The sequence below is a fragment of the Thermothelomyces heterothallicus genome, assembly GCF_042370625.1.
Source record: "Thermothelomyces heterothallicus CBS 202.75 unplaced genomic scaffold P884_scaffold_19, whole genome shotgun sequence".
Classification (NCBI taxonomy): Eukaryota; Fungi; Ascomycota; class Sordariomycetes; order Sordariales; family Chaetomiaceae; genus Thermothelomyces; species Thermothelomyces heterothallicus.
Window position 1 is genome coordinate 217,057 of NW_027192580.1, and position 25,196 is coordinate 242,252.

General features: G+C 57.3%; 5 protein-coding genes across 5 annotated transcripts; 2 read left to right on the forward strand and 3 right to left on the reverse strand.

The window, feature by feature from the left end:
• Nucleotides 1-875: 875 nt before the first annotated feature.
• On the forward strand, nucleotides 876-4,058 carry P884DRAFT_261960 (uncharacterized protein). Its single transcript, XM_069441620.1, has 2 exons — nucleotides 876-1,468; nucleotides 1,571-4,058. Exons 1-2 carry the CDS (start codon nucleotides 1,169-1,171, stop codon nucleotides 3,890-3,892), a joined length of 2,622 nt encoding a protein of 873 aa, XP_069295790.1. The 5' UTR covers nucleotides 876-1,168; the 3' UTR covers nucleotides 3,893-4,058.
• Nucleotides 4,059-4,069: 11 nt separating this feature from the next.
• P884DRAFT_286371 (P-loop containing nucleoside triphosphate hydrolase protein) lies at nucleotides 4,070-7,624 on the reverse strand. Its single transcript, XM_069443830.1, has 6 exons — nucleotides 7,315-7,624; nucleotides 7,119-7,150; nucleotides 6,810-7,058; nucleotides 6,294-6,745; nucleotides 4,457-6,232; nucleotides 4,070-4,403 (listed from the first exon to the last, which is right to left on the reverse strand). Exons 1-6 carry the CDS (start codon nucleotides 7,320-7,322, stop codon nucleotides 4,386-4,388), a joined length of 2,535 nt encoding a protein of 844 aa, XP_069295791.1. The 5' UTR covers nucleotides 7,323-7,624; the 3' UTR covers nucleotides 4,070-4,385.
• Nucleotides 7,625-8,202: 578 nt separating this feature from the next.
• Nucleotides 8,203-10,804, reverse strand: P884DRAFT_227577 (organic solute transporter Ostalpha-domain-containing protein). Its single transcript, XM_069439687.1, has 6 exons — nucleotides 10,558-10,804; nucleotides 10,471-10,488; nucleotides 10,356-10,409; nucleotides 10,217-10,304; nucleotides 9,162-10,169; nucleotides 8,203-9,097 (listed from the first exon to the last, which is right to left on the reverse strand). Exons 1-6 carry the CDS (start codon nucleotides 10,641-10,643, stop codon nucleotides 8,558-8,560), a joined length of 1,794 nt encoding a protein of 597 aa, XP_069295792.1. The 5' UTR covers nucleotides 10,644-10,804; the 3' UTR covers nucleotides 8,203-8,557.
• Nucleotides 10,805-11,374: 570 nt separating this feature from the next.
• Nucleotides 11,375-21,395, forward strand: P884DRAFT_205389 (uncharacterized protein; the record flags this gene model as incomplete). Its single annotated transcript, XM_069438646.1, has 3 exons — nucleotides 11,375-11,424; nucleotides 11,498-11,533; nucleotides 11,588-21,395. 3 exons carry the CDS (start codon nucleotides 11,375-11,377, stop codon nucleotides 21,393-21,395), a joined length of 9,894 nt encoding a protein of 3,297 aa, XP_069295793.1.
• An 846-nt stretch (nucleotides 21,396-22,241) lies between these two features.
• P884DRAFT_301373 (Sodium/calcium exchanger protein-domain-containing protein) lies at nucleotides 22,242-24,250 on the reverse strand (the record flags this gene model as incomplete). Its single annotated transcript, XM_069444848.1, has 4 exons — nucleotides 22,242-22,297; nucleotides 22,384-23,426; nucleotides 23,492-24,182; nucleotides 24,241-24,250. The coding sequence occupies 4 exons, from the start codon at nucleotides 24,248-24,250 to the stop codon at nucleotides 22,242-22,244; spliced, it is 1,800 nt and encodes a 599-aa protein (XP_069295794.1).
• Between the last annotated feature and the right edge of the window lie 946 nt (nucleotides 24,251-25,196).

The following is a 25,196-nucleotide window of genomic DNA, read 5'->3' on the forward strand; positions in this document are numbered from 1 at the left end:
ACGGGATAGCCTGAGAGACCTTTAAAGCCCTTCTCATTCAGGTACGTGTGCAGTTCAGTATGTGAAATAACCCCAGACATTGCTTCCAGTGCCGACGGACCTTAGCGGGCCACAGCTTGTTGGCTGCCAAGATTACAGTGGGGGCGGACAAGGGCTAGGCGAAACCGCCGGGATCAGCCCCGAGCTGCTGGAAGCGTGTGGGAGTTGGAGCGGATGATCCAGCAAGCGGCATGCACTTGGTGAATTTTAACTGACACCGGCGAAGTGACTTCTGGCCCAATCTCTAAGTTACCCGGCACCTCCGTGGGCCACGGATTCCATTCCCGACCAAGAGCGCGACCTGAGGAGCGAAAAGAAAAACCTCCGCATCCTGGTGGCTCGGCGCTGGTAGTTCGCTTTCCATCTCCATTTCCACTAACGTTAACATTAACATTTACCTGACCGCAATCCAACGTGCTGAACCCCCCCCCCTCCTTCCTCTTTCTTCCCAAATTCTCTGAACCAACCAACGACCAACGGTCGCTGGGTTTCTCTTGTGTGATTTGTTCCTTCTTCTATCCCTACGAGCACACCGCCACCCTAAACTCCCTTGCCATCCACGTCACTTGACGGCCGTTTTAGATAAATCTCATTTGTACGCAGTACACTACTAGCAAACAGGCCGTGGGGGCCGTTCACAGTATCATTTTGCACTACACCACTACACTTGTCGGAAGCACAAGAGGTTCTAGTCCGGCAGAACGGGCATCCCGAACCGGCCGGAGCCCTGTGCGGTTTCCGTTAAGTTATGGAGTTAATGCCAGGAATGACATGGGAGTGACGAGTTTCGTCCCCGGCACATCCCGCGCTTTCCCGCTCACACACCACTATCAGCTACACCACACACCACACACCACCACCAACACCACCACCAACACCAACACCATCAACACCACCATCAACACCACCATCAACACCACCACCACCACCATCAACACTACCACCACCACCATCAACACCAACACCACCGCCACCACCACCACCACCGCCACACAGTTACACACCAACACCCCCCACGCGCCTGAGTTGAAGTTTCAGGGCTTGCCACCCCACCCAGGCCGGACCGTTTAGACCATAGCGGCCCGGCTCGGAGACCAGAGAGCGCCAGCCTCCGAATCGGATACCAAAGATGCCTATGCTTCGTGAAGACAATACGCCTCGGACGGAGTCGAGGGATGCCGACTCGCCATATCCCGATTCCGCTCCCATCGCAATCCGCAACCCTACAGTCGATCCGAAGGCGCGATGGCTCTCCCGCCGCCTTTCCGAAGAGAGCATCCAGACCGAGTTATGTGAAGGACCGATCCCAGACAGCCCCCCCGGGCCAGCCACGCCTCCCGGGGCTGTCTCCCAAGCGGTCTCCGACAGAGCTGAACTAATCGAGAGGTTGAAGCGCGGCGAGAGCCCGACCTGGATTCCCAACCGCCATGTATGTCTAATATTCTTTCCCTGTTTCCGACCTCCGCTCACATCATTGTGCCCCTCCCCGGAGGAGGCTCTCAGCGGGATATTCGGAGCTGACAATGCATAGCTGGAATCTCTGCTCCTCCAGGACGAGCAGTCTTCCCCCCCAAGGACACCTCAGGCGGCTGGCGCACCAGCCTCGCCAAGCTTGCTTCCTGCACCTACCATCACCCCCGAGAGGCACGATGCCACCACCCGGGACCAGCAGCGTCCCGGCTCGCCCGCGCACGAAGGGGCGACCATCGAGCGCCCTAGGTCCGCCCTCCACAGTGGCAACTTCACCCCGGTGGAACCGTCTCCGGCCACGGGCGACCCCGAGAGTGCTTTCTCTCGCGGCACCGAAAGCCGCTCCCTCTCGGCCCATGCCGCATGGATGGCCACGTCACCCCCGAGGGACCACACGCCCTTTTACTTTGCCCACGGCCCGCCAAGCTACAGGCGGGAGGCCTTCGCGTCCGGTCCCTCCTCGTTGAGCTCCTCACTCTCCTCAAGCTTTGCCTATCAACCGCCGACAAGCCCGCTGGTTCAGTCAGAGAGCAACGAGGATCTCGACCTGACCTTGCCTCTCGACAGCTTCAAGATCGATGCAAACAGCCCGCGCAACTCTCGCCGTCACACCCTCAACCTTGGCGCTTCTCCCTCCGGCGACCCTGCCATCCACAGGCAGGCCCCCCTCCGTCGCGAGAGCACCCAACCGTACCAGGCACACCAGCCCCGGCGATCCCTCCACTTGAGCCCCAGCATCTCGATTGCCGGCCTACCAACCCCGCAGACGCCCGCATACCTCAGATCCCGGCGGCCGTCGCTCGGCTCGGAAGCCTCTCCCTTGCACCATGCATCCATGGTAGGTTCCTACGAGGAGAGCATCCTGAGAGGCCGCATGTCCACCACGCCTTCCAAGCCTCTGGAATTCATGGCGCAGATAGGGGTCCTGGGCCTCGGGAAATGCAAACCGAGCCTGCGCTGCCCGGCTCATGTCTCGCTACCTTTCTCCGCCGTCTTCTACAACTATCCCAGCGCCCCCTTTGGCGGCAACAAGCCGGAGGACGGGCCGAGTCCCTACGTCGGACAGATTGACCTCGAGAATGGATTGCCCAACACGGAGGAGGAGCAGCGGGCGAAGAGGAAGATGCAGTCCCGATATCAGGATCCAAAAGGCGCCGCGGAAGAACCACCCTTGTCCCGCGATGGTTCCGCCGAGCTCTCGGAAGGTGAGGGGGCCTTGCGGGCTGCGAGAAGTAAGCGACCCTCCCGGACACCCAGGGCGCCCCCCGGGGGTAGCTATCGCATTCCCGAGAAGGGGCAGCTCCAGATCATCATCAAGAACCAAAACAAGACGGCCGTCAAGCTGTTCCTAGTACCATACGATTTAGCAGGCATGGAGCCCGGCACCAAGACCTTCATCCGTCAACGTAGTTACTCGGCCGGGCCCATCCTCGAAGGAGAGGGACCCAAAGACGGCCCGGACCTGGGACCTGAACGGCCCATCCTGCGCTACCTCATTCACCTGCACATCTGCTGTCCTTCCAAGGGCCGCTTCTATCTCTACAAGTCCATACGCGTCGTCTTTGCCAACCGCGTCCCCGACGGCAAAGAGAAACTACGTAACGAGGTGACCTATCCGGATCCCCGGTTTACTCCGTACAAGCCAACCCGCGTCATGCACCCCCCCGTCGGCACCAGCCATGCTGCCGGCGGCGGACCTCCTCTCGGCGGCATCTCCCCCGGTGCAGCGGCCCTCGCAGCAGAGCGAGCCTTTCGCAGACGCAGCGCCGGATTCTCACCAGGGCAGGGGCACCACCACCCTCTTCCCCAAAACCAGTACCCGCAACACCACTCCGGCCATCACTTCTCATACGCCTCGTTCAAGGACCCCGCCGCCTTCGTTACACCAGCACATCAAGCCCTCGGCGCATCCGCTTGGAAAGCGCAACAGGCCCTGCCGCCCGAGCAAGGCCTCATGGCGGCAGCAACGGCAACGCCAACCTTGGCCGCCACCACGCCCATTGCGAGAGCGCCGACAATACCAGGCCAGGAAATAGTTGATCCTTTCACTGACAACACCAACACCAACACCAACACCATTACCGCAACCGGCTCTTACATCCCAGGAGAAACCCGCGAGGAACCAAGCGGAGCCGGCTCAGCGGATGACAACGCCAACGCCAACGCCAACGCCAACGCCAACGCTACACAGAGCGTCGCCTTAATCACAACCACTCCACCAACAGCAGCAGCAGCAGCAGCAGCGCCCACAGAGGGCCTTATATCCAGACGGCTCCGTTCGCTGGGCGTACACCACCAGCAATTACGGCAGCGGGCTGGGCAAGAAAAGGAGAAGGAGCAAGAGCACCCACTCCACCAATCCCAGCCTCAGTCTCGTACTTGACCTCTCTGATATGCTGCAAATCTCGTCCTCAACATCTGGAAGATTCAGGTTTGGCATGATTGTGGGTGGTTGCTTGCATACATGTTGTACCGTAGTATTCCCATTGATCGTCTTTTGTTCCGGGAAAAGAGCAATGGACGGCCATTCATCTAATAAATGATACGGCAGGTCGAAACGCCTGCCATCGTTCTTGTGCAGTCGTGATAATACAAGCACGATATACACAGACCGAGCCTTCAGAACTCAACAAAATTGGGTCAACTTCACAAATTCATATCTACGTTACTACAAACAGGCCGAGCGCAATGTGGCAAAAAGTTGGGGTGCCAGCGACTCTCCATGGGTTTGGCTTTCCACCACCACCGTCCCTCCTGTTCTGTGCTTTCCATGCTCCGAGACTCCGCCCGTCGCCGGGAGAACAAGCCCAGCGACTCGGCTCTTATGGCGCTGCGGGCACGAAACAGCGAGTTACACGCCAAGTGGCAGGCATTGCTTAAAGCTTGTCGTAGTACTGCATCAATGTTAGCATTTGTTAGGTCAAGAGACGCCAAAGGCAAAACTTACGTTCTCGTAGCCCGGAACCTCGACCTTGAGACCCTTGCGCTTGCGGATTTCTTGCACAATTCCGCCAGTCTTGGAAGTAGCATCCAGAGGAGAGCCGCCAGGAAGAACTTGCCAGTGATCGAAGACGGACTGGGGGAAGGCCTGGCCAGAGGTGGCGGCGCGCAGATCGCCGTTGAAGCCGAAAGACTCCATGACGGGGAGGTAGGCCTTGATGGTGAAGAGAGGGGTACCAGGGCGCTGCTCCTCGTTGAAGACGTGACCTCTCCGGCGAGTAAGGACACCGTAGACACCACCCATGGCGCTCTCGGGAACCTGGATTTCGACCAAGAAGACGGGCTCCAGAAGGGCAGGGTCAGCCAGCAGAGTAGAGGCGTAGAGCACGCGGCGGGCGGTGGGGATGATCTGACCACCACCACGGTGGATGGCATCGGCGTGCAAGGTCACATCAAGAATGTTGAAGCGGATGCTGCGCATTGGCTCCTCAGCCATGGGACCCTCGCGGGTAGCCCACTGGAAGCCGGAAACAACCGAGTCCTTGATTTCGTTAAGGTACTGGACGGCCTTGGTCTGGTCGACGAGGAGGTTGGCGCCGGTGGTGTCAGGACCGAACGCCCAAATCTTGCGGGCATCGGTGACATCCCAGCCGAAGTCGTCAGCGAGGAGACGGGCGCGAGCCTTGAAATCGTCACGCGGGTTGATCTTGCCGGCCTCAATGGCGGCGGAGAGCTCTTCATCCAGGGGCTCGGCAACCATGTAGAGACGGTTGTGCTTGTTGGGCGACTTGGAGAGCGCAGTCATGCTGGACTTGGCGCTGACGGTCTCACGATACTGGACGACAGGGTCCGAGATGATGAGAGGAACACCGGCGTGGTCCTCCTCGAGATCCTTCAAGCAGATCTCAAGGTGGAGCTCACCAGCACCAGCAACGACGTGCTCACCAGACTCGTTGGTCAAGGTCAGGACGCAAGGATCCGACTTCGACAGGCGCTTGAGACCTTCGACAAGCTTGGGCAGGTCCTGGGCGTTCTTGACCTGGACGGAACGCTGGACGACGGGGGAGACGGAGAACTTCATGACCTTCATGTTGTGGGCCGTCTCGCTGGTGGTGAGGGTACCGGACTTGAGCAGGAACTGGTCAATGCCGACCAGGCCGACAATGTTACCGGCAGGCATGTCGTCGATGGGCTCGACCTTGCCACCCATCATGAGGACCGTGCGCTGGATGGCCTTGATGAAGAGATCGTCCTTCTTTCCAGGGGTGTAGTTGGGGCCCTGGATGCGGACCTTGAGACCGGAGCGAACGGTACCGGAGAAGACACGGCCGAAGGCGTAGAAGCGGCCCTTATCGGAGGTCGGCACCATCTTGGAGACGTAGAGCATGAGGGGGCCGTTGGGGTTGCAGTCGCGGATGCTGATGGCGGCCTCGTCATCCGGAGGACCCTCGTACAGCGTCTCGGCACGGTACTTCTGCGCAGTGACGGGCGAGGGAAGGTGAAGGATCATCATCTCCAGCAGGCAGTCGGCGGCCGGCAGGAAAGTCCTCATGACAGCCTTGAGGAGCTGCTTGCCCTCCTTGTCGCGGTCCTCGGCCGGGAGCTTGAGGTTGAGCTTCTCAAGCAGGGTGTTGACCTCATCCTTCTTGTAGTTCATGACAGCGGAGAAGATCTTGAAGATGGGGTCCAGGATGAACTGGCAGAAGGCGCGCTCGAGCGGCTTGCCTTCGTGGGTGCCGGTCTTGGACCACTTCTTGGTGTGGGGGTTGAAGTAGTTGTCGCCCTACATTCGTGTCAGATTAGAGACGGCTGCCAGATAGCGCGCGAAAATGCCCATCACTCACCCAGAGGCGCTCCATCATCTTGTTGCGGTCGACACCGAACTTCTTGGCATACCGAATCGCGAACTGACGGATGGTGAAAGCCCAGCCGTGGAGACCAGAGCCGAAAGCGACAGTGCCGCGGTCGGGGTAGACCTGAACATCACCGAGGGCCTTGTCGAGGTAGGTCGAGATGATGACGTTGACCGACTCGATGGTACGGGAGAAAGACTGATACAGGTCCTCCTTGGTGACCTGGAGCTCGAGGAGAGCGCGGTCGACCTTGTTGATGATGACAACAGGCTTGATGCGCTCACCGAGAGCCTGCCGAAGCACCGTCTCCGTCTGCACACACACACCTTCGACGGTGTCGACGACGACGAGAGCACCGTCGGTGACACGAAGAGCAGCAGTGACCTCGGAGGAGAAGTCAACGTGACCGGGAGAGTCGATCAGGTTGATAAGGAAGTCCTTGCCTGCGCTCGGCCATTAGCATTCTGGCACAGTTCCCGAACCGGCTCGTTCGGAACAAGATCCTACCGTTCGACTCCTGGCCAACAATGTCCTTGAGATCCTCCTCCTCGGGCAGGCTACCGTAGAGCGAAATGGCTGTGGACTTGATGGTAATACCACGTTCTTGTTCGTCCGCTCGGGTATCTGTGGCCCGAGCCTCACCCGCCTTGCCGGACGAGATAATACCGGCCTTGGCCAGCAGGGAGTCGGTCAGGGTGGACTTGCCGTGATCGACGTGCGCAATGACGGACATGTTGCGCACGTTCGTGGGCTTGTCTGCGGCCGAGTTAGCATCGGATGCATGACGGGCAAGATTGTCAGCAAGCGCAGACTTACCCATCAAGGCCCGGATCTCCTCGATCGTGAAGCTGTCGAGGCGCCATGGTCAGTACTGCGTACGGCCGGTTGTCTCGTCTTATCTCCGGGCGGGGTAGCGAGGCCCCGAACTCTGCACAGCGCGAGAGCACAGAAAGCGACGGGCAGCGCGCTCGGGAGGGACGAGACGGCGAGGAGAGCTCGACAGTGAACTTACTTGACCATCTTGGCGGTATTTGACGGATACCTGCTAAAATGGGTGTGTTGGGATGGTGATGGAGGTTTGGTGAAGAAGCTCAGGAAGCAGAGATTTTTTTCTTCACCGGAGTTTGGTTAAACTCGGGCGGACCCTAGAGGTGGACAGGGATCCCGCAGTCCTGCTCAGTGGATCAGCTATCAGCCCCAGACCGATAGCGAGAAACAAGAGAAGGCTGGTTGAAAAAAAAAGGCGTCAAAGGACAGTGGAAGTGGAAAGCCAGCTGCTCCGGCGCCCTTTATTATTGCGGTTGCGAGGGAGAGGAAAAACTGAATGAGCAGGCGGGGAGGAAGGAGGAGGGGTAAAGAAACGGTGGGGCAACGCGAGCCCCGATTTGCAGCCCCTCCACTGGCTCTCTGTTGTGCGTCGGCTGATGTAACTGGGCAGGCGAGGGTCAAGCCCTGTTTTTGCCCCTCCGCGCCAATCCAGGCTGGGGTGAATCCCGAGACCCAGGGAATTGATGAAACAGAGATGGACGTACCTTCGAATTCGAGTATACCTTTTACAAGTCCTTAGCTGGAAGAATGCAAATCAACCTTGGATGATGCCGAAAAGAAGACGATGCCCAGCGGGTTCTCGAGAACTCTTTTTAAGCTATCCTACATTGCTGAAGCTCATTACGAGCAGCCGGAGCATGGGCCCGCTGGTGTTGACGTAGGAGACCCGCGATTGGCCCCTCCCCTTGCGCTGATTGCTAGCCGACCACGTCGAGGCGTTAAGACACACAAGGCATAACGTTAAATACTATGTAGTTATGTACATGAGCAATTCGGTGTGGCAAGCCGCTGCCTTTTCGCCCAGCAGGGTTTCGAACTGGTGACCCAAAACGGCAAGGTTCAGACTTGCCGGTCGATACTTTTTTAAACGAAACGCCGTGCAATTTTCGTACCAATCACTCCCGGGAATAGGTGTTCAGGCAACTGCTGTGTAAGCCGCAGTGCAGGCTGCGAATCAAATGGCCATTTCAGACACTGCGCTTTGGAAAAAAGACCCGAATGACTCCTGTTAGCTTTGCAAGATATAAATCGTATAATCACAGTGCTGTAAATCCCGGCCAGCAACTCCGATGCGATGCTCGATCCGTCCATGTTTCCCCATAAGCATGCGCCTCTCGACCGAGGAGGGTATCAAAACACGATCCCAACAACGCCGACACGACACGCGAGATAGAGGAGAGTAAAGCGGCAAGTCCTAGCTTGTTGCCTCACCTCCCCCATACATTCCGAAACTCATCCTCTTCGCCGATGCCGTAGGGCAGACCTTGGTTGCGACCTGCGCCGCGGTCCCCATCGTCTTCCTCCCATTCGCGCGAGGTCCCTTCTATCAGGTGTTCATTCTGGTGGGGGTGTTGACCTTTTCGAGATGGCCTCGCCGACTCCTGATGAGGCTTGTGCTGTCCTTTGTCCGTGTCGACCTTGAAGCCGTCCCTTCTGATTTCTGTGTGCGTCCCTACCGTTTGACCATACGCAATTTCCAGGGGGTCTATGCCCGTCTCGTGGGTCGAGCTGGGACCCTGGGCGCCAGCGAGCGCTTTCTTCTTACCCTTTTTATCCCCAACCCCGGCCTGGGGATCCTCCGGCGCCGGTTTCTTCCGCCTCTCCAGAGGAGCATCTGAGTTGAGGGTCGGCACCGAGTTCGACGAGGCGCGCTGGTAGAAGCTGCCGGTGGGCGTGTTTTGGTAGAGACTGGGATGCGGCGACATATACCGCGCGCTTGCTGGCTCGCTCGCCGTGATAACCGGGTACTGATGCGGGTGCCGTTAGTGAGCTGACCAGGGGATCTATATCAAGCCATCACTGGCCACTCACATTCCAGTCCCCGTACTCGAGCTTCCGGGCACTCTCGTACAGGCGCTCTTCCTCGGGGTCGAGCTCGAGCACGAGCTCTTCAAAGCTGTTGGTGTGAGGAGATAGAGACCCGTTTCTTCTGCTTGCCTCGCCACTGGCGCCCAGGAGAGGTGTTGTCTGGTTGATCTCTTCCGGCCTCGGTAACCAGTATTTTCCCTTGCCGCCTCGCTCGTATCGCATTCCCTCCTTGATCCGCGCGAGCCGTGACCGAGAGGCTTCGTGAGCCATGATTTTGTCTCCCGAGTCGAAGATGCGGTAGCCATATTTGTCCCCCGAAAACGTCTCCTTGGAGTCCTGAATGAGATCACGGATCCCGAAGGCGTCCCTGGCTGCATAAAACACGGGCATTCTTGCCGACGCAACCCTATTGTCTGCGAAATCATGCCAGGAGAAGGCATACCAATGAGCAATGGCAAAACCGGGCATCTCGATGCAAATCAAGAAATCTTGGATGGCTGCGGCGAGGTTGTCCGGAGTATAGCCCTCGACTTGATCCGGTATGGCGCCCAGCCAGACCAGGATCGACAAGAGGAAGCCCTGCCAGTAGGAAGCAAATATGATGAGCTTGATGGAGAGGAATTTGGGAACCGGCCGGAAAGGCTTGAGGTCATTATGCATGCAAACCCAAAACAACCCCAGGGAATAGAGGCTGACGGTGACGCTGATATTGTAAATGATGCCGCTCCAGAAATAGCCCGACTTCAGCCCGATATAGCCCTCCTGATAAGTGCCCGTAGCTCTCATGATGATGGTCGCCAGTGCAAGAATCGGTTTCAGCCACGCATATTGCAAGATGCCGCGTTTGATGGCAAGGAAAGTGTGGGGATCGGAGATGTCGACGCGCGGCAGGACATGGTTGAGCGGCCAAAGGTGATCAACGGGCTCTCGGCCGTGTGTCATGATGATGAGGGCTCGCTCGCCGCTGAGGTAGTTGATCAACAGCTGGAAGAAGGTGTAGATCGTGAAGGCCTAAATGGGTCAGTTGCTGCCCAATTGCAGGTTCGAGCCGGCAGTACCTCATAGATATCTCGTATGGGGCTTAGAACGTCGGCAGCTGTCTGGGAAACCATGCTGGTCCAAGAAGCCACCGAGTATATGGGAATCCTAAAGACCGATCAATACCTTCCCGATCCAGAGCAGAGTGTCACACCGTACATGAGCAGGATGCGGACCACATATCGTTGAAGGAGCGGCTTCCGGTAGTTTTTGCTGTGACGCTGGGGTAAGTAGGCGAACTCCAGGAGCTGCCAGACGGTCGGAGGAATCTCACGTCTGTAGCCATATCGACCTATCATAACAATCTCGTTAGCCTCTAGACGACCCAGTGGGAAAGGTGCTGAATCAAGAGGGTCCCTACACGATAGACAGTAGCGTCGCGGCAAGGGACGCGACGCCGGCGATCACGGTCGCTGCCGCCTCAAACTTCTGTCCAGTGCCTCCCATCGTCACCGGGGGCCACGAGTACAGAACACTCGGATAGGAAACCCGATCAAGAAGTCGCCATCAGGTTGCGCCGGATGTGTCGTTGGCGGACGAACCCCGTGTCAATTTAGCGGCGCATTGATGACGACGACCGCGAGATGGGAAGCCCAAAGCACCGCGTGGGCTAGACAAGGGTGCCCGCCCGCAGGTCAGCCAAAAAGCCTTGGCTGCTTGGCGACAAGTCCGCAGTGTAACTAGTGTATGGAGCCTGCTCTCCCGCGCAATATCGAGGCCCCACCTATTTACTTCTACCCACACTGGCTCGTTTCAGGTCAGCTACTTGTAATACGTAATCCGTACATAGTTACCTACCTACTCAAGTAGGTACCTATGGGTGACAATACAGTGAGGTGGGGCGGGAACCGAACGCGCAGACGCGGCCAACCCCTGTAGCTGCCTCTGCTCAACCCATTGCAGCTTCCCTGCATACCCTTCAACTTTGGATTGCAGCAGTTCAATTGCTCGCCCGCAAATCGAACATTGGTTAAGTTTCGCGTGAATCGCACCTGCATTCGCTGTGCGGGCACCGTCATCTGTGATGCGGTAAACTCTTCCGACGGTTTTTTTGTCCGTAGTTCTTCCTTTCCGAACCGAGGGAATGGCGGGCGGCGCAAGTCACTTTACGGTTCGGTAGTGTTGGAGCTTGAGCAGAGGGGAGCTCAGTGGTGTCACTCTTCGGGGCGGCAGCAGACATGTCGAGCAGCGGCGTCTTTTCCGACGGCGACGGAGTCGGCTTTCATCCGTACGTACGATTTCTGAGAACTCCCTCCCGTCTGTTCGGCAACACCCTCGGTCCTGACGTGCCACTCCTCTAGGCCGTTCCTCGGCGTCTTGATCGCATGCGGCGTGTTGTGAGTATCCGCCATGCCCCGCTGCCCAGCTGTGCTCCGACTAAATAGCCGCAGATCAGTCTTCTCCCTGCTGTACTTCAACCGAGTGTTCGCGTCTCTAGTTTCCTGGGGAATCAGAACCTACACATGGCACCAGTACGGGGTGTACATCGACATCAAGGCTCTCCAGATCTCCTTGCTCGCGGGCCGAATATTCTTCACGGGGCTCCGATACCACGGGAATAACGAGACGATTCTGGTACAGAATGGACACGTCACCTGGGCGTACTGGCTACGCAGGGTTCGGGAGGTGAATATCGGAAATGGAAAAGGCGTTGATGGGGACACCGATGCTGCCACCAAGCAACTCGCTGCTAAGCTTCCGTGTCGGGTCAAAGTGTCCCTCAAGGGCCTGGAATGGTTTATATACAACCGAAGCCCCGCGTACGACTCAATTCTTTCCGCACTTACGGACCCTGAAAAAGCATCCCGTGAGACAGATCCCGGGCGAGTCGATGCGGGCGCGGGGGAAACAACACCAGGCTCTCACCAAGCCCAGCTGCGACGGAGGCGGTCAAGTCGACAGCATGCGCCAACCAGGAGCTCTTCGCCCGGTCGCTTCTCTCAGAAGACAGCGAAGGCAGGTGTCGCGCCGGGCGACAATGTTATCAATGCCGTTGCGGAGAATCTCGCCCCTGGCACCGGCGATTCCAGCTCTGAACATGCTCTGCATGGAAACGGCGGGCCTGAAAACACTACTGACGACCTTCCATTGTTCCTCCAGCTCCTCCCGGTTTTCGTGTCCTGCGAAAAAGCTGCACTTGTGATGGGTAACGAGAACACCAAAGCCATCTTGATCGTTAAGACAACCTCCTTGTCTGGCGAGATCGATGCCTCCGAGACTGAGACACCCGATCCTTACCGCCAGTACTTCCGGTTCAAGTTCAAGAACCCGGTAGTTGAGATGAAGGACAACATGGATTTCAAGGAAGAGCAGTCCGAGAGAGCAATCCGAGACAAGGAAGCCGCCCGAGAGTCGCTATCTCGCCCCAGACGGTCCTTTTTCCATTCGCAGAGACGCCGGCTGACTGAAAGCCTGAGAACCATCGTTCCGTTTTGGATTAAATCTGCCGAGTCTCTTGCGCCCTCCAGTAGGGACATTGGGACTGCTGCCAGCCACGTACCTGGGACGGGCCAATGGCAAGGACTGTCGCGGTATCTTTCTGACGATGACGCCGAGGACCAGAAGTCGCGATGGGCCTCCTCGGAGTATGCTGCTGTCCAAACGCTCTTGGACAGTCCCGAGGCGTCTCTAACCATCTTCTGGGATGTGCCCGGTAAAGTCGAGCCAGTGCCCGGGCTGCGGCAAGAGAAGGCTTTGGGACAAGGAGCCGTTATCAACGGTGCCGACCCCCCAGCTTGGGCCGTCAGCCTGTCCATACACGGAGGCTCCATCAACTACGGCCCCTGGGCCGACAGACACCGAGCAGACCTTCAGCGCATATTTGTCCCGAGCCTCTGCAAGGATGCGGTACCAGCCCAGCCCCTACCGCAAGGCGCGTACCGGGTGCCTACTCAATTCAAATTCTACGTCGAGGTAACAGATGCCACCACCATTCGCATTCCGGTGAGGGAGGCTTCGAAGAACTGGAAATGGAAGGGCAAGGAGCCCTCTCCGCCGAAGCCGCGGAGCCATGACACGCGCAAGACTCGTCGATCCAAGAAATCGGACCAGCCCGCTGATCTGCACCAACGGCCCTATGGCTGGCTTGACCTCAAGATCCCTGCGAACGCGACTGTATCTTACTCGATGGACATGGCCGCTGGCGCTTCCGGTTACACCAACACGCTCGACGTAGACCTGCCAAGTGCCGAGGTCACCACCAGCATCAACCATGAGCTCTTCTTGAGGTCCCGACGGCAGAGAATTTCTTGCGATCTCTCCACGCCACTGGGCTGGAACGCTCTCCGTCAATGGCGCTTCAATATCCACAGCGATGAACTGGAGCTCTACATTCTACGAGACCACGTCTTCCTGCTGGTTGACATGGTCGACGACTGGACAAGTGGGCCTCCAGCGGACTACTTGGTCTTCACGCCTTTCAAATACTACCTCAATCTCCAGCTTCAGGACGTTCGGGTCTTCCTGAACCTTAACGACGCAAACATCATTAACAACCCGACGGACCCGGAGGATAACACTTACCTGATCATTTCAAGTCCACTGCTGAAGTCAGAGACGTGCATCCCAATCGACTATTACAGACCCAGCGAGAATGCCATCCCTTTCAATATATGTGCCGATGCTCCAGTAATAGACCTTCACCTGCCTCCTTGGAACACACAGGCGTTGTTTCTGGCGGCAAAGGAGGTTGGGCGATTGGAAAACTTGGTTGTTGAAGGTGCTTACCATTATCACGCGACCACGTCGCCCGCCAACACGGACACGCTGGTCCTGAACATCAGTGGACAGTCGCCAACGGCGACCCTTCATGGCTTCACCATCCGTTACTTTCTCATGGTCAAGGACAACTATTTTGGGGATAATATGCACTTCAAGACACTGGAAGAATACCAGGACATGCTCCGATTGAAGGAGAGCGACCCGGATGCCGAGCTTGCCAACAAGCCGCCGCCTAAGAAATCGAATGACTTGGATGTCATACTTAGCATCAGAGCCGACGATCCAAGAGTCCTGCTACCTGCTAATCTTTATTCCTCTGAGCGGCACATCCAGATCGATACAGCGAGTCTCTGCCTGGATCTTCGCTTCACCAACTACTACATGGATATGGACCTAGTAATTGCTCCACTGAATCTCTCGCTGGGCAATACCGAGTCCGGGGCGGAAACTCCCATGAGCGCAACGTCGAGCACACAGATGTTCATAGATGGTCTCAATGTTTATGGCCATCGCCTCTTCGGCCTCCCTCCTGCCGAACCAACATACATGTGTAACTGGGATCTGTCGCTGGGTGCAGTCACTGGCGAATGTACCACAGAATTCCTCACAACCCTCGCCAGCGCAGGCACGGCCTTTGCATTCACGTTTGACGACGACGAAAATGCGCTGATACCGCTCTCTTCAGTCATTGTTCACGACGTTACCTTCCTCCGAGTCCTCGTGGACTCGGTCCGCATCTGGCTGCATGTTGAAGACGCCGCGTTTCTCTTCTCGACAGGCACAATCGATGTCAACTACAACGACTGGGCTCGGTCACATTACTCTAGAAGAGCCGACATCAGCATCCCAGACATCAAGCTGTCTTGCCTTAACGCAGATTTGGCCACCAGGCACAAGACCCGCTCGCAACACGTAGTGGATACCGACGCCCTAATAAGGACCAGCGTGCGGCTGGCGATCATTGGGCGCAAAGCAGACTTCTCTCGGGAACGAAAGACCCAGCAAGAGCTCGTTCGCAAGCATGACCAGCGGACGCACAGAACTCCTTTTCTGATCCTTCCAGCCGTTGCGGAAGACGAGCCGACTCTTGACTCGGTCGACCCTCCTGCTCAAAGCGTTCCCCCGGTTCCCATGCCGATTCGTCCGCAGGATCTCGAGGACGACGGGACATCGCTGCACTCAAGGACAAGCTCTAGGCGGTCACAAATGTTGCGCCGCAAAGCTTCCTTCTTGTCTCTTGCTAGTTCGGCAACGGGAAGCATACTGAAGCCCTTCAAACCGGAACAATCAAACGGGAAAGAGCAGTTTCCTGCAAATTTCAGTCAACACCGTCCTCCCAGTGCCCAATTCAACGGAAAACACAACACGCCGATGCATGGCCGAGAGCTCTCACCATCTACCCGTCACTCTGCCTTCTACAGCATGCCCGGGGACCAGACCGAGCAGCATGATGCCACTCATAATACTGTTGCTTTCTCAAGCCAATACTTCGCACCCTACTTTCCGCTTGAGAATATCAAGCCAAGCCACGGAGAAGCTATGGTCCGGAGCATCGAACAAGGTGACGATGACGAGTCAACTGGCCACGGCTCTGTCAGCTTCGATCTCGATGATGTAGACCCGAATCTGTTTGATGAGGAGTGCGCTTACTCAAGCGTTCTGCTCGAATTGCCTACGGGCCTGGAGGCGTTTTGCAACCCTACGTCCCTGCGATGTGTGGCAAGCTTGCTCTCGTCCTTGCAGCAAACCGACCCGGACTGCATCTTGGACTCGCTGCAGATCGACTCGATGAAGCGGGTATTCGGTGCGCAGAAGGATCAGAGAATGAAGGGGCGTGTCAACGATTTTCTAGTCAAATTCCCGCACCTCAACCTCCGACTTGTCAACTCTCCAGAGGCAGACTCCTTGAACCAGGCGACGGACGAGCAGGACCAGTACGACGTCTCCCTTGCCAATCTCTCCTTCATGTCCCGGTCCCAGGGCACGTGGGAGGATGCTTTTGACCCACAAACAAGAACAACTCAGAACTCGTTTCACTTGAGACTGGACTTGCTGGAGGTCTCGGCAGCCGAGAGACTCCGGGGAACGGACAGCTCCCAAGCCGCTGCCCTCGTCCGAGTTGACAGCATCCTAGTTTCGATGGGAAACAAAGATGTCACATATCTCGATGCCGAAGTTGGCGGCATCCATGGAAGCACATCATCAGGGAAGATCGACTATCTGGCATCGCTTGTTCATCGCACGGGCATCCTAGCGTCAGATCTTGGCGAACTCTTCTCTGGAGCATCGTCTCGGGAGAAGCTGGTGGTACAGAGTCTAGTCCATCATCTCATCGCCGAGGGGCAAGCAGCCCCGGATGCCTCGTTCTTTATACGTCCTTCCGCCATTCTTCGCTCTGCGCGTCAACATTTGCGGACATTTGACTCATGGAAGCTGGCCATGCGTCTCCGGCAGATGTGGACGACCCTGGGACCGGTCGAGAAAGAGAAGATCAGACTCAATGCTCTCGCTCCGTGTTCGGCATCGACAGCCGAGCTGAGGCGAGAAGCTATTGCGGCTTTCGAAAGATGGAGGAGTTGGGACCTGAGCAATGTCGGCGAGAGCATGCTTTTTGACGTGATATTTGGGCGACCAGCCGAGTCCAGAGCCCCTTCCCAAGACAAACCGACTCTCGCGGTCACGAAGGTCAGACAGTTTCAGCTCGCACTCAATCCCGGACCGAAGCAAAACGAGATTACCTTGGCGGACATCACGGCAAGACTCCAGGGTAAGCCGGCCCCCCCAACGGAGCAGAAAGACAGCACGGGCGACACGGCCGGGTCTTCCAAGGGGTCTTCCAAAACTCTTAACGTCTCGTGTGAGGATGCCTCCATAACTCTGAACTGGGAGCTGTGCGAGCTTGCGGATAATCTGCTGAAGCTAGCCGAAAGCATGCGATCTCGAACTCCTAGTCAATCACAGATTAACAAACGGCAGCCCGGAGTTTCGACCATGCCGAAGCAGATCCCCGAAGATTCGATACATTGTGTCGTGTCCCTTGGCCATGGCTCGCTGCATCTAGAGGCTGTCAACCTATACTCTTCCTCTTTCTGCAACGGAGCTCGGGCGTCCGTACTCATCGGAAGGCGTGCTGATAACACCTTAAACACAAACCTGGCTCTCAACTGCGACTCGGTCAGTTCAAGCCTCCGGAGCCATCGTCAGAAGTTGGGAAAACTGGTGATGGACAAACCCAGTGTCTTCTTGTCACACGAACTGCGGGCTCTCGCCACAACCGACAGTCACACCATCAAGGCGGCGGCTAGTAACCAATATCTAAGTCTAGTGGTGAAACAAGACCCTGCCACTTTGGCAGAGGTCTGTGACCTGCTTGTGCGCGACGAATTCGTGCAGCTGTACAAGTTGAAGAATCAGCTCCCCTCTTCGCCCCAGCCTGCTTCACCCCCAAGGAAACTCGCGGATCGGTTGTCTGCGTTCAGAGTCAACGTGGCACTGTTTGTGGACAGGTATACCATCAGCCTCCCCCTCGTGCCCTCCCTAACGTACTCGGTCCACGGGACAGTCTCCAGGGCAGCAATGGCAGCGAACTTTGGTCAAGAGGTCATCTTTGATTTTGATATCAAGGAAAACTACCATGATATGCAAGTCAAGGTCAACAACACCTCTCGGAGCATCTCCGTTCTCCACATTCCGCCAACAAATGGACAAATCCGCAGCCACATAGGACCGGGAGAGCACTCGGTGAACGTGTTCGCATCTGTCGAACTGGTGCAACTGGACGCGTCCGCCGTATACAGCTTATTGTCAGCCCTGAACCGTCCCGAAATCTCCAACTTTGTCGACGAGCTGCAGCAGCAAGTTAAAGTCATCCAGGAACACCTGAGTGAGGTTAGCGGAGAAGCGGCACGGACAGTGGCCGCGCCCACGGAGAATCAACCAATACCACTAGCCTATGCCGTCAACCTCTCACTCGCCGGCCTCGAGGTATTCGGACACAGCCCGCTTAAGTCTGAGGCTGAGCCCTTGGCCCACATCTCGTTTGCGTTCGGCAGCGTGCATCTTGGACTCTCAAACCGGCTGGAACAAGATGGGCCGGTTTTGACTTACCCAGAATTCAGCGTGAGCTTGCGCCGTATTGCCTCGGAGATCAAGAAAGGCAGCGCCGAAGCCATGAAATCGTGCGGTAGTGTCGGTTTTAGCGCTCTGATCTCGGTTTCGTCTCGGCCCGGTGAGGACGGCAAGGATAAGAGGTTCTTCCACGTCAGGAGCGACGCGTTCGAAGTCAACCTGTCTCCCGACACCATCTCAACCGTCGTCGATGTCCTGGGCTACATGGGCGATAAGATCAAGGACCTGGACACATCTCGTGAGCTCGGGTATCTGCGAAAACTTAGACAGTCAAAGCCACGCATCACTATCAGTGACGAAGATGCAGCAACAGAGGGGACCGATTTTATCGACACCGTCCTTTCTTCTATCACGTACAGTTTTGAAATTTGCGACTTCCAACTGGCCTGGCTGGTCAACAGGGCGGACGAGGAGGCGTCCGGGGGCAAGGAGGACCTCGTCCTCTCCCTCCAGAAGATCGAGCTCAGCACCCGGAGCAAGAACTCGGCGAGACTGATTATTCAGGACCTGCTGGTTCAGATGCTGAGCCGGCCGTCTCGTGACAGGAATTCCCGCTCTCCAAACTCTGCGCTCTTGCCGGAAGTCATCTTCAACGTCGCCTATGTGTCTACGGCTGACGCCCGTCGCTTAGCGTTCCAGGCAATTGGGAAACCGCTTGACGTCCGGGTGACTTCGGGGTTCATCATCCCCGCGGCACACTTGAAGGATTCGATCAGCTTGTCGTTCAAGAATATCCAACGGGCGTCTCAAAACTGGAACCCGGCCGCGGCGAGCTCGGAACAGGTAGCGGCGAAGCAGCCGCAAAAGGGGCCGCGGAAGAACATTCTCGGCGGAAAGAGGCTGGAATCTCTGCTGATTGATGCAGACTTTGCGGGAGCCGTGGTACGTCTGACAGGCAAGAAGGACCCTGCCGATTTGATCTCGGTCACCAAGTCGGCTCGGCCGAGCGGTTCTGGGAAGCAGGGGAAGCTGGGGCCGGACGAAGCAGTGAGCAGCACAACGTTGAGATCGCCCGGCTTGGCGTGGAAGCTGGAGTTTACGGACAACGGCAAGGATGACCCGTCACTCCACGCCGAAGTCAAGGTCGATGCCTCCAGCAACATCCTGGATCCGTCAGTGGTGCCACTGGTCGTGGACATCAGCAACAGCATCAAGAAGGTGGTGAGCAGCCGCGGCGGCACGAGCAAACCGATTGCGCAGGCGCGAGATGCTGCCGCCAAAGTCAAGTTGCCCGAGGAGGACCGCATCCTCACTGCCGACCCCGCGGCCGTCCTCGGCCGAATGAAGCTCAACCTGGGCTTGCGCATCTGCAAGCAGGAGTTCTCGCTGAGCTGCCAGCCTATCGCGAGGGTGGCGGCCACGGCCGGTTTCGAGAGCGTCTACTTCACTGCCAACACGGTCCGCTCGATGGAACAAGGAAACTTCTTTACCATCTCGGGCACGTTTACGAAGCTGCAGGCATCGGTGCAGCACGTATATTCCAGGGAATCGACCGGCAGCTTCAACGTGGACTCGATCGTCCTCTCCTTCATGAACAGCAAGCACCTCGGCGGCACCAGCGGTGTGTCGGCGATCCTCAAGGTCAGCCCTATGGAGGTCTCGGTCAACGCGAAGCAGCTCCAGGATTTTCTGCTCTTCCGCGAGATCTGGCTGCCGCGCAAGGTTGCAGATCCGTCTGCTGGACCGGTGGCGAAGCTTGTCACGGAAACATCGCAGGGGCACCTGGTGCAGCGCTACCAGCAGGTCGCCGCGACTGCCGCCTTCCCCTGGACCGCCAGCATCTCGATCTCGGCGCTCAAGATCGTGGTCGACCTCGGTCAGGCGTTGGGGAAGTCGACCTTTTCCATCAACGACTTCTGGGTCTCTTCCAAGAAGACGTCAGACTGGGAGCAGAACCTCTGTCTGGGATTTAGCATGATCGGCATCGAGAGCACCGGCAGGATGAGCGGGTTCACCGCGCTCGAAAACTTCAAGCTGCGCACGGCGATTGAGTGGCCGGAGCGGCAGCAGGCACTCAACGAGACCCCGTTGATCCAAGCGTCGGTTGGATTCAGCCAGTTCAGAGTGAAAGCCGCGTTTGACTACCAGGCTTTCCTCATCGCAGACGTCACGTCGCTCGAGTTCCTCATGTACAATGTCCGCCGGAGCCGAGACGGGAGCGGTGACCGGCTGGTGGCCAACCTTGACGGCGAGGCCGTCCATGTATTTGCCACGACTACCTCGGCCGCCCAAGGTATCGCTCTGTACCAAGCCTTCCAGCGGCTGGTGCAGGAGCGCAAGGCGAATTTCGAAATCTCGCTCAAAGAGATCGAAAGGTACATGCAGCGAAAGTCGGTGTCCCCTCCCCCGGGCGTGATGCAGCGCCTCAGCATCCCCAAATCCACGAGCGACGACGGGATGCTCAAGTCCCCCATCTCGCTCGACACGGACGTCGTCGTCACTCTCAAGGCCGTCAACCTCGGCGTCTTCCCGAGCACCTTCTCAGACCATCAAGTCTTCAAGATGGAGGCGCTCAACGCGCAAGCCCGCTTCGCCGCGTCGGTCCAAGACGACGGCCACATCCACAGCATCCTCGGCCTCACCCTCGGCCAGCTGCGCATAGGGCTCGCAGGGGTCAGAGCGGGAAGCAGCGTGCCCAGGACGGCCAACGAGCTGTCGGTCGAGGACGTGGTGCAGAGCGCGACGGGCTCCCGAGGCGGCACGATCCTCAAGGTGCCCAAGGTCGAGGCCGTCATGCAAACGTGGCAGCGGCCCGACTCGAAGCGCATCGCCTACATCTTCAAGAGCGCGTTCGAGGGCAAGGTCGAGGTCGGCTGGAACTACAGCCGCATCAGCTACATCCGCGGGATGTGGGCCAACCACTCCAAGACGCTGGCACAGGCGTGGGGCAGGGAGCTGCCCAACGTCTCGGCCATCAGGTTGACGGGGGTGTTGCCCGCCGAGTCCGGTGGTGCCGCCTCCTCGGCCACGACAGCAGCAGCAGCAGCAACAACAACAACAGCAACAACAGCCAGCCCGGAAGAAGGGCAAGAACAAAAGCAGCCGCAGCAGCAGCAGGGGGAACGGGCAGCCACCACCACCACCACCACCACCACCGGCAGCAATAAGATCACAGCCGAGGTCAAGGTGCCGCAGTCCAAGTACGAGTACGTCGCGCTGGAGCCGCCCATAATCGAGACGCCGCAGCTGCGTGACATGGGCGAGGCGACGCCGCCGCTCGAGTGGATCGGCCTGAACCGCGACCGGCTGCCGAACCTGACACACCAGATTGTCATCGTGGCGCTGCTGGAGCTGGCGGGCGAGGTGGACGATGCGTATAGGAGGATCTTGGGGAGCAGCTCAGATTTCTAGTCCTTTTTTTTCTTTTCTTTTTCTTCTCTCCTCTGATATTTTGTATTCTCCCTGCCTCTCAGCATCCTAAGTTTGGTCTTTGGGATATTGCATCGCGTTGCATCGTGGTTACCAACTGCATAGTCTGGGTGTGGTGATGGAAGCATAGGGATAGAAAGTAAGGGAGCTCGGGAATAGCCACAAAAAAAAAGGAGAGAGAGAGAGAGAGAGAGAGAGAGAGAGAGAGCTCCTTTAATGACGTAATAGACTACTCCCTCTGTCCTTATGTCTTGAGTACTTGTGACTTTTTAATGATAGAAATGAGTGATTGGATAAGCTTGATTCTCTCCGGTCAGCTACCTTTCTTCTGGTGTAGACCGAATCTCGGCTGTCTCTGAAGCGTGGCAAGGCATGCGTATCGAATGGATGTATAGGTGAGCAACGGTCCAAGAAGAACGAGTATGAAGGCAGCTAGCTCTCTGTACGTAATCGGAGGACAGGTGGTAGCAAACACAGCAGGGGAAGGAATGTCGAAAGAAAAAGAAACGATCCCGCCATTCGGTATTAATTTGCGAGAAGGCACTTGGATGACAACAGATGTCGCAACGACACAAAGCAAGTACAGTCCATGTCAAGATGAGCTCGTGCTCCATTTCTCTCTATCCAGTTCTTCAAAGATCTGGTATCGATTGCCCATATCGGGAGAAAAACAGAAGAGGGAAAATATAGAAGAAGGAGAAGAAGAGAAAAGCATGATATGTACTGGAAATTTTATAGACCAATCTTTAACAACGCATTTCTTACATGTACGTACACGCAACTCCACCAAACCAACTCAAGTCTCGGGGTGTCCAGCTCCGGCCGCATTTACGATAAGGTCAAGATGCTCTTACTCCCCTCGGAACCGTGTTCAGTGGGATACCCTGGGCGGTAATGTCAGCACATCCCCCGAGACATTTGCTCAGACGGTGAGAGAAAGATGTGTTCAAAAAAAAAAGATTCTACTTACACCAGGAGCAGACGGCAATGATGCAATACAGACATATCAGCAGCAAGCCCTCGAGCCAATGGCTCTTGCCGTCGGCAATGAGATAGTTGACCAACAGCACGGCCACGAACAGGACGGCGACCTGGAAGGGGTCGAAGCTGAGCGCCATCGCGTCCATGCCCATGCCCCATCCGATGATGACGAGCAGGGGGATGACGAAGAGGGCGACCTGCATGCTGGAGCCGACGGCGACGCCGATGGCAAGGTCCATCTTGTCCTTGATGGCGACGGTGACGGCGGTGGCGTGCTCGGCGGCGTTCCCGACGAGGGGCAAGAGGATGAGGCCGACGAACTCGGCCGAGACGGTGCCGCCGGCGGTGACGGCGCTGATGCCGTCGACCATGAACTCGGCGCAGAAGGCGATGACGACGGTCGAGATGGTAAGGAGGGCGACGGCGACGGCAAAGTGGAGCTGAGGTTCCTCCTCGGCTTCGTCTTCCTCCTCTTCGCCTTCTTGGAGACTCTTGCGCGGCGGGTTGGTGAGGATGTCGCGCATCTTCTCGTTGTCGGTGTGGCTGGTCGGCAGACCGTAGCCGCCGGCGACGCCGGCGGGGGCGACAAAGCCCTGGGCGACGGCGCCGTCCTTGAGCGCCTGGCTGCGCATGGGGTTCTTGAACGGTTTGGCCTCGACCTTTTGCGACTCCTGGGCGAAGACGGCGGAGTGGGTGTGTAGTTGGAAAAACAGGTAGGCGCCGTAGACGACCAGGAGGATGACGGAGGTGCCGCGGGAGAGCTTGGCGACATCAGACGCGGGGGTCTTGCTGGAAATGTCGAAGACGGTGGGCACGATGACGCCGGCGACGGCCAGGGCCAGAAGGCTGGCGGCGGTCTGGGCGACGGTGGTGTTGAAGTACTGTTCCTCGCGGCGGAGGCCGCCGAAGAAGAAGCACATGCCCAGGACCAGGAGCAGGTTGGAGAGGATGCTGCCGATCAGAGAGGTCTGGACGATGACGACCTCGTCGTGGACCAAGGCGATGATGGCAACGATCAGCTCGACCGCGTTACTGGTTGCAAGGGTCAGTCACGGAGACCATCTCGCGAGTTTTCGGGGGGCGGCAGAAAAACGTACCCAAATGTGGCGTTCAGCAGGCCGCCTATCGTCTCGCCGGTCCGCAGCGCGATCTCCTCGGTGGCGAAGCCGAGCAGGGAAGCCAGGGGCACAATGGCGATGAAATTGACAACAAAGACGGCGACCCGGCTGACGGAGGGGATGTAGTTGATGGCAATACCTGCCGGTGCGGCAAGCAGCAGGATGTTGATCCAGCCGCCGAACAGGGTTCGTTGGATCTGGTTCCTGACGGTGAAGGGCTCCTTGGGGGTGAGGTGCTTGAAAAAGGTCCTTTCCTTCTTCTTCTTCTTCTTCTTCTTATTCGGCTTCTCCGTCTCCGGGGCGGGCACGGCCGTGGCATCTGACGACTGATCTCTGGCGGACGTCCTCTGGCGGAGGATGGCCCGGGTCACGGTGGCCGACGACTCCTGGGCGTCTTGCTCCGATGGGCGGAGCCCTGCGCTCGACTCTCCGGTCTGCGGGCGATGGGCTGCCGTCTCCTTGCTCTCGTTGCCGGCTGAGCTTGGGCTTGGGCTTGGTGGCTCTGGTGCGCTAGCGGCGGGCCCAAGTCGCTGGCCTTCGAGGTCACCGCCGGTCTCATCATAAGTGTGTGGGAGTGTCAGGCTTTTGCTGCGGTTATGGGCAAACGGGTTCCAGCGCCCACTGTTGCCAGCTTCCCTAAACGCTTGCATCCTGTTGCGGTAGGCATTGTCTGTTTTTTTTTGTTTAGCACCGGGCCGCCATCCACTTGTCATGCCGGAAGCCCTTACATGACGCCATGGCTGGTGCTCGGGGCGACTCTCCGAGGAAGTTTTATTTTGGTTCGTCAATCGCCGTGTGGGCTGGGCTAGTCGGAGCCAAGCATGCAGCACAATCCCAATCAGTTCGGTCCTCTCCGAGTCAATTCGATCTGATTCAATCCTGTCCGTTGCCGGTACCATGCCAGAGGTTAGAAAGGTAAAGGGTGCCGGGAGAGCGAGACTCACATAAGTACTTCAGTGAACGAATCAAGCGTGCGTGCGCCGAGATTCGAAGCACCTAGGAGGCCTTTGCTGGCTCCAGTCGTCGCTGCCGCGCAGCCACGAGCTGACGTTGACCGCAGTTGTGTGCGATCCAATCCGAGGGCAAACGCCTTTGTTCACCTCGGAAATTCCAATCCACCTGCTCACACCGCCCCCCTAGAAAGCCTGACAGCTTAGGTAGAAGTTTGGGGCGTGACGGGTGCTCTGCAGGGCTCGACGCCAACTAATTAGATACGATGGACCTTATGCACAAAGCAGGAAATAGACGACGCAATCAAAGAACATGAGCGCACAAGCACATGTCTACGGAGTACTATAGTGCAACAAAGGGGAAATAACTAGTTAAGTGTGAAAGAAGGGAGACGTGGCTTCCAATGAAACGGGGGGCGCCTTGCACGCGTCACATCACCCGACCTGAGACTTGAGGAATGGATCGTCTTGATTAACTAGCGCGGAGAGGGTGCCCATCTCTTGAAATTAAACAAAGCTACCAGGAACGGAACACCTCGCACCACGGTAATATACAAATACACCCGGGACCTTAACAAGTTCTCCGCGCATTATCCATGGTATAAGTAATCTGTACCTATGTAAACACATATTCCGTTAGGCATGCTACCAGTGAACGGGCTGCCGCCTTCTCCCCTTTCCTTCCTGGTAGTTATAACAAAAAAGAAAAAAAAAGGCCTCCGGAGCGCCCAATT

Coding starts and splice junctions, on each gene's coding strand:
- P884DRAFT_227577 (XM_069439687.1), bottom strand. CDS start 10,643: ATGGGAGGCACTGGACAGAAGTTTGAGGCGGCAGCGACCGTGATCGCC. Junction 10,170..10,216: donor CCATACGAGATATCTATGAG/GTACTGCCGGCT, acceptor TGACCCATTTAG/GCCTTCACGATCTACACCTT. Junction 9,098..9,161: donor TCGAGTACGGGGACTGGAAT/GTGAGTGGCCAG, acceptor CACCCGCATCAG/TACCCGGTTATCACGGCGAG.
- P884DRAFT_286371 (XM_069443830.1), bottom strand. Junction 6,746..6,809: donor TGTTGGCCAGGAGTCGAACG/GTAGGATCTTGT, acceptor GGCCGAGCGCAG/GCAAGGACTTCCTTATCAAC. Junction 6,233..6,293: donor AGATGATGGAGCGCCTCTGG/GTGAGTGATGGG, acceptor ACACGAATGTAG/GGCGACAACTACTTCAACCC.
- P884DRAFT_261960 (XM_069441620.1), top strand. CDS start 1,169: ATGCCTATGCTTCGTGAAGACAATACGCCTCGGACGGAGTCGAGGGAT. Junction 1,469..1,570: donor CCTGGATTCCCAACCGCCAT/GTATGTCTAATA, acceptor GACAATGCATAG/CTGGAATCTCTGCTCCTCCA.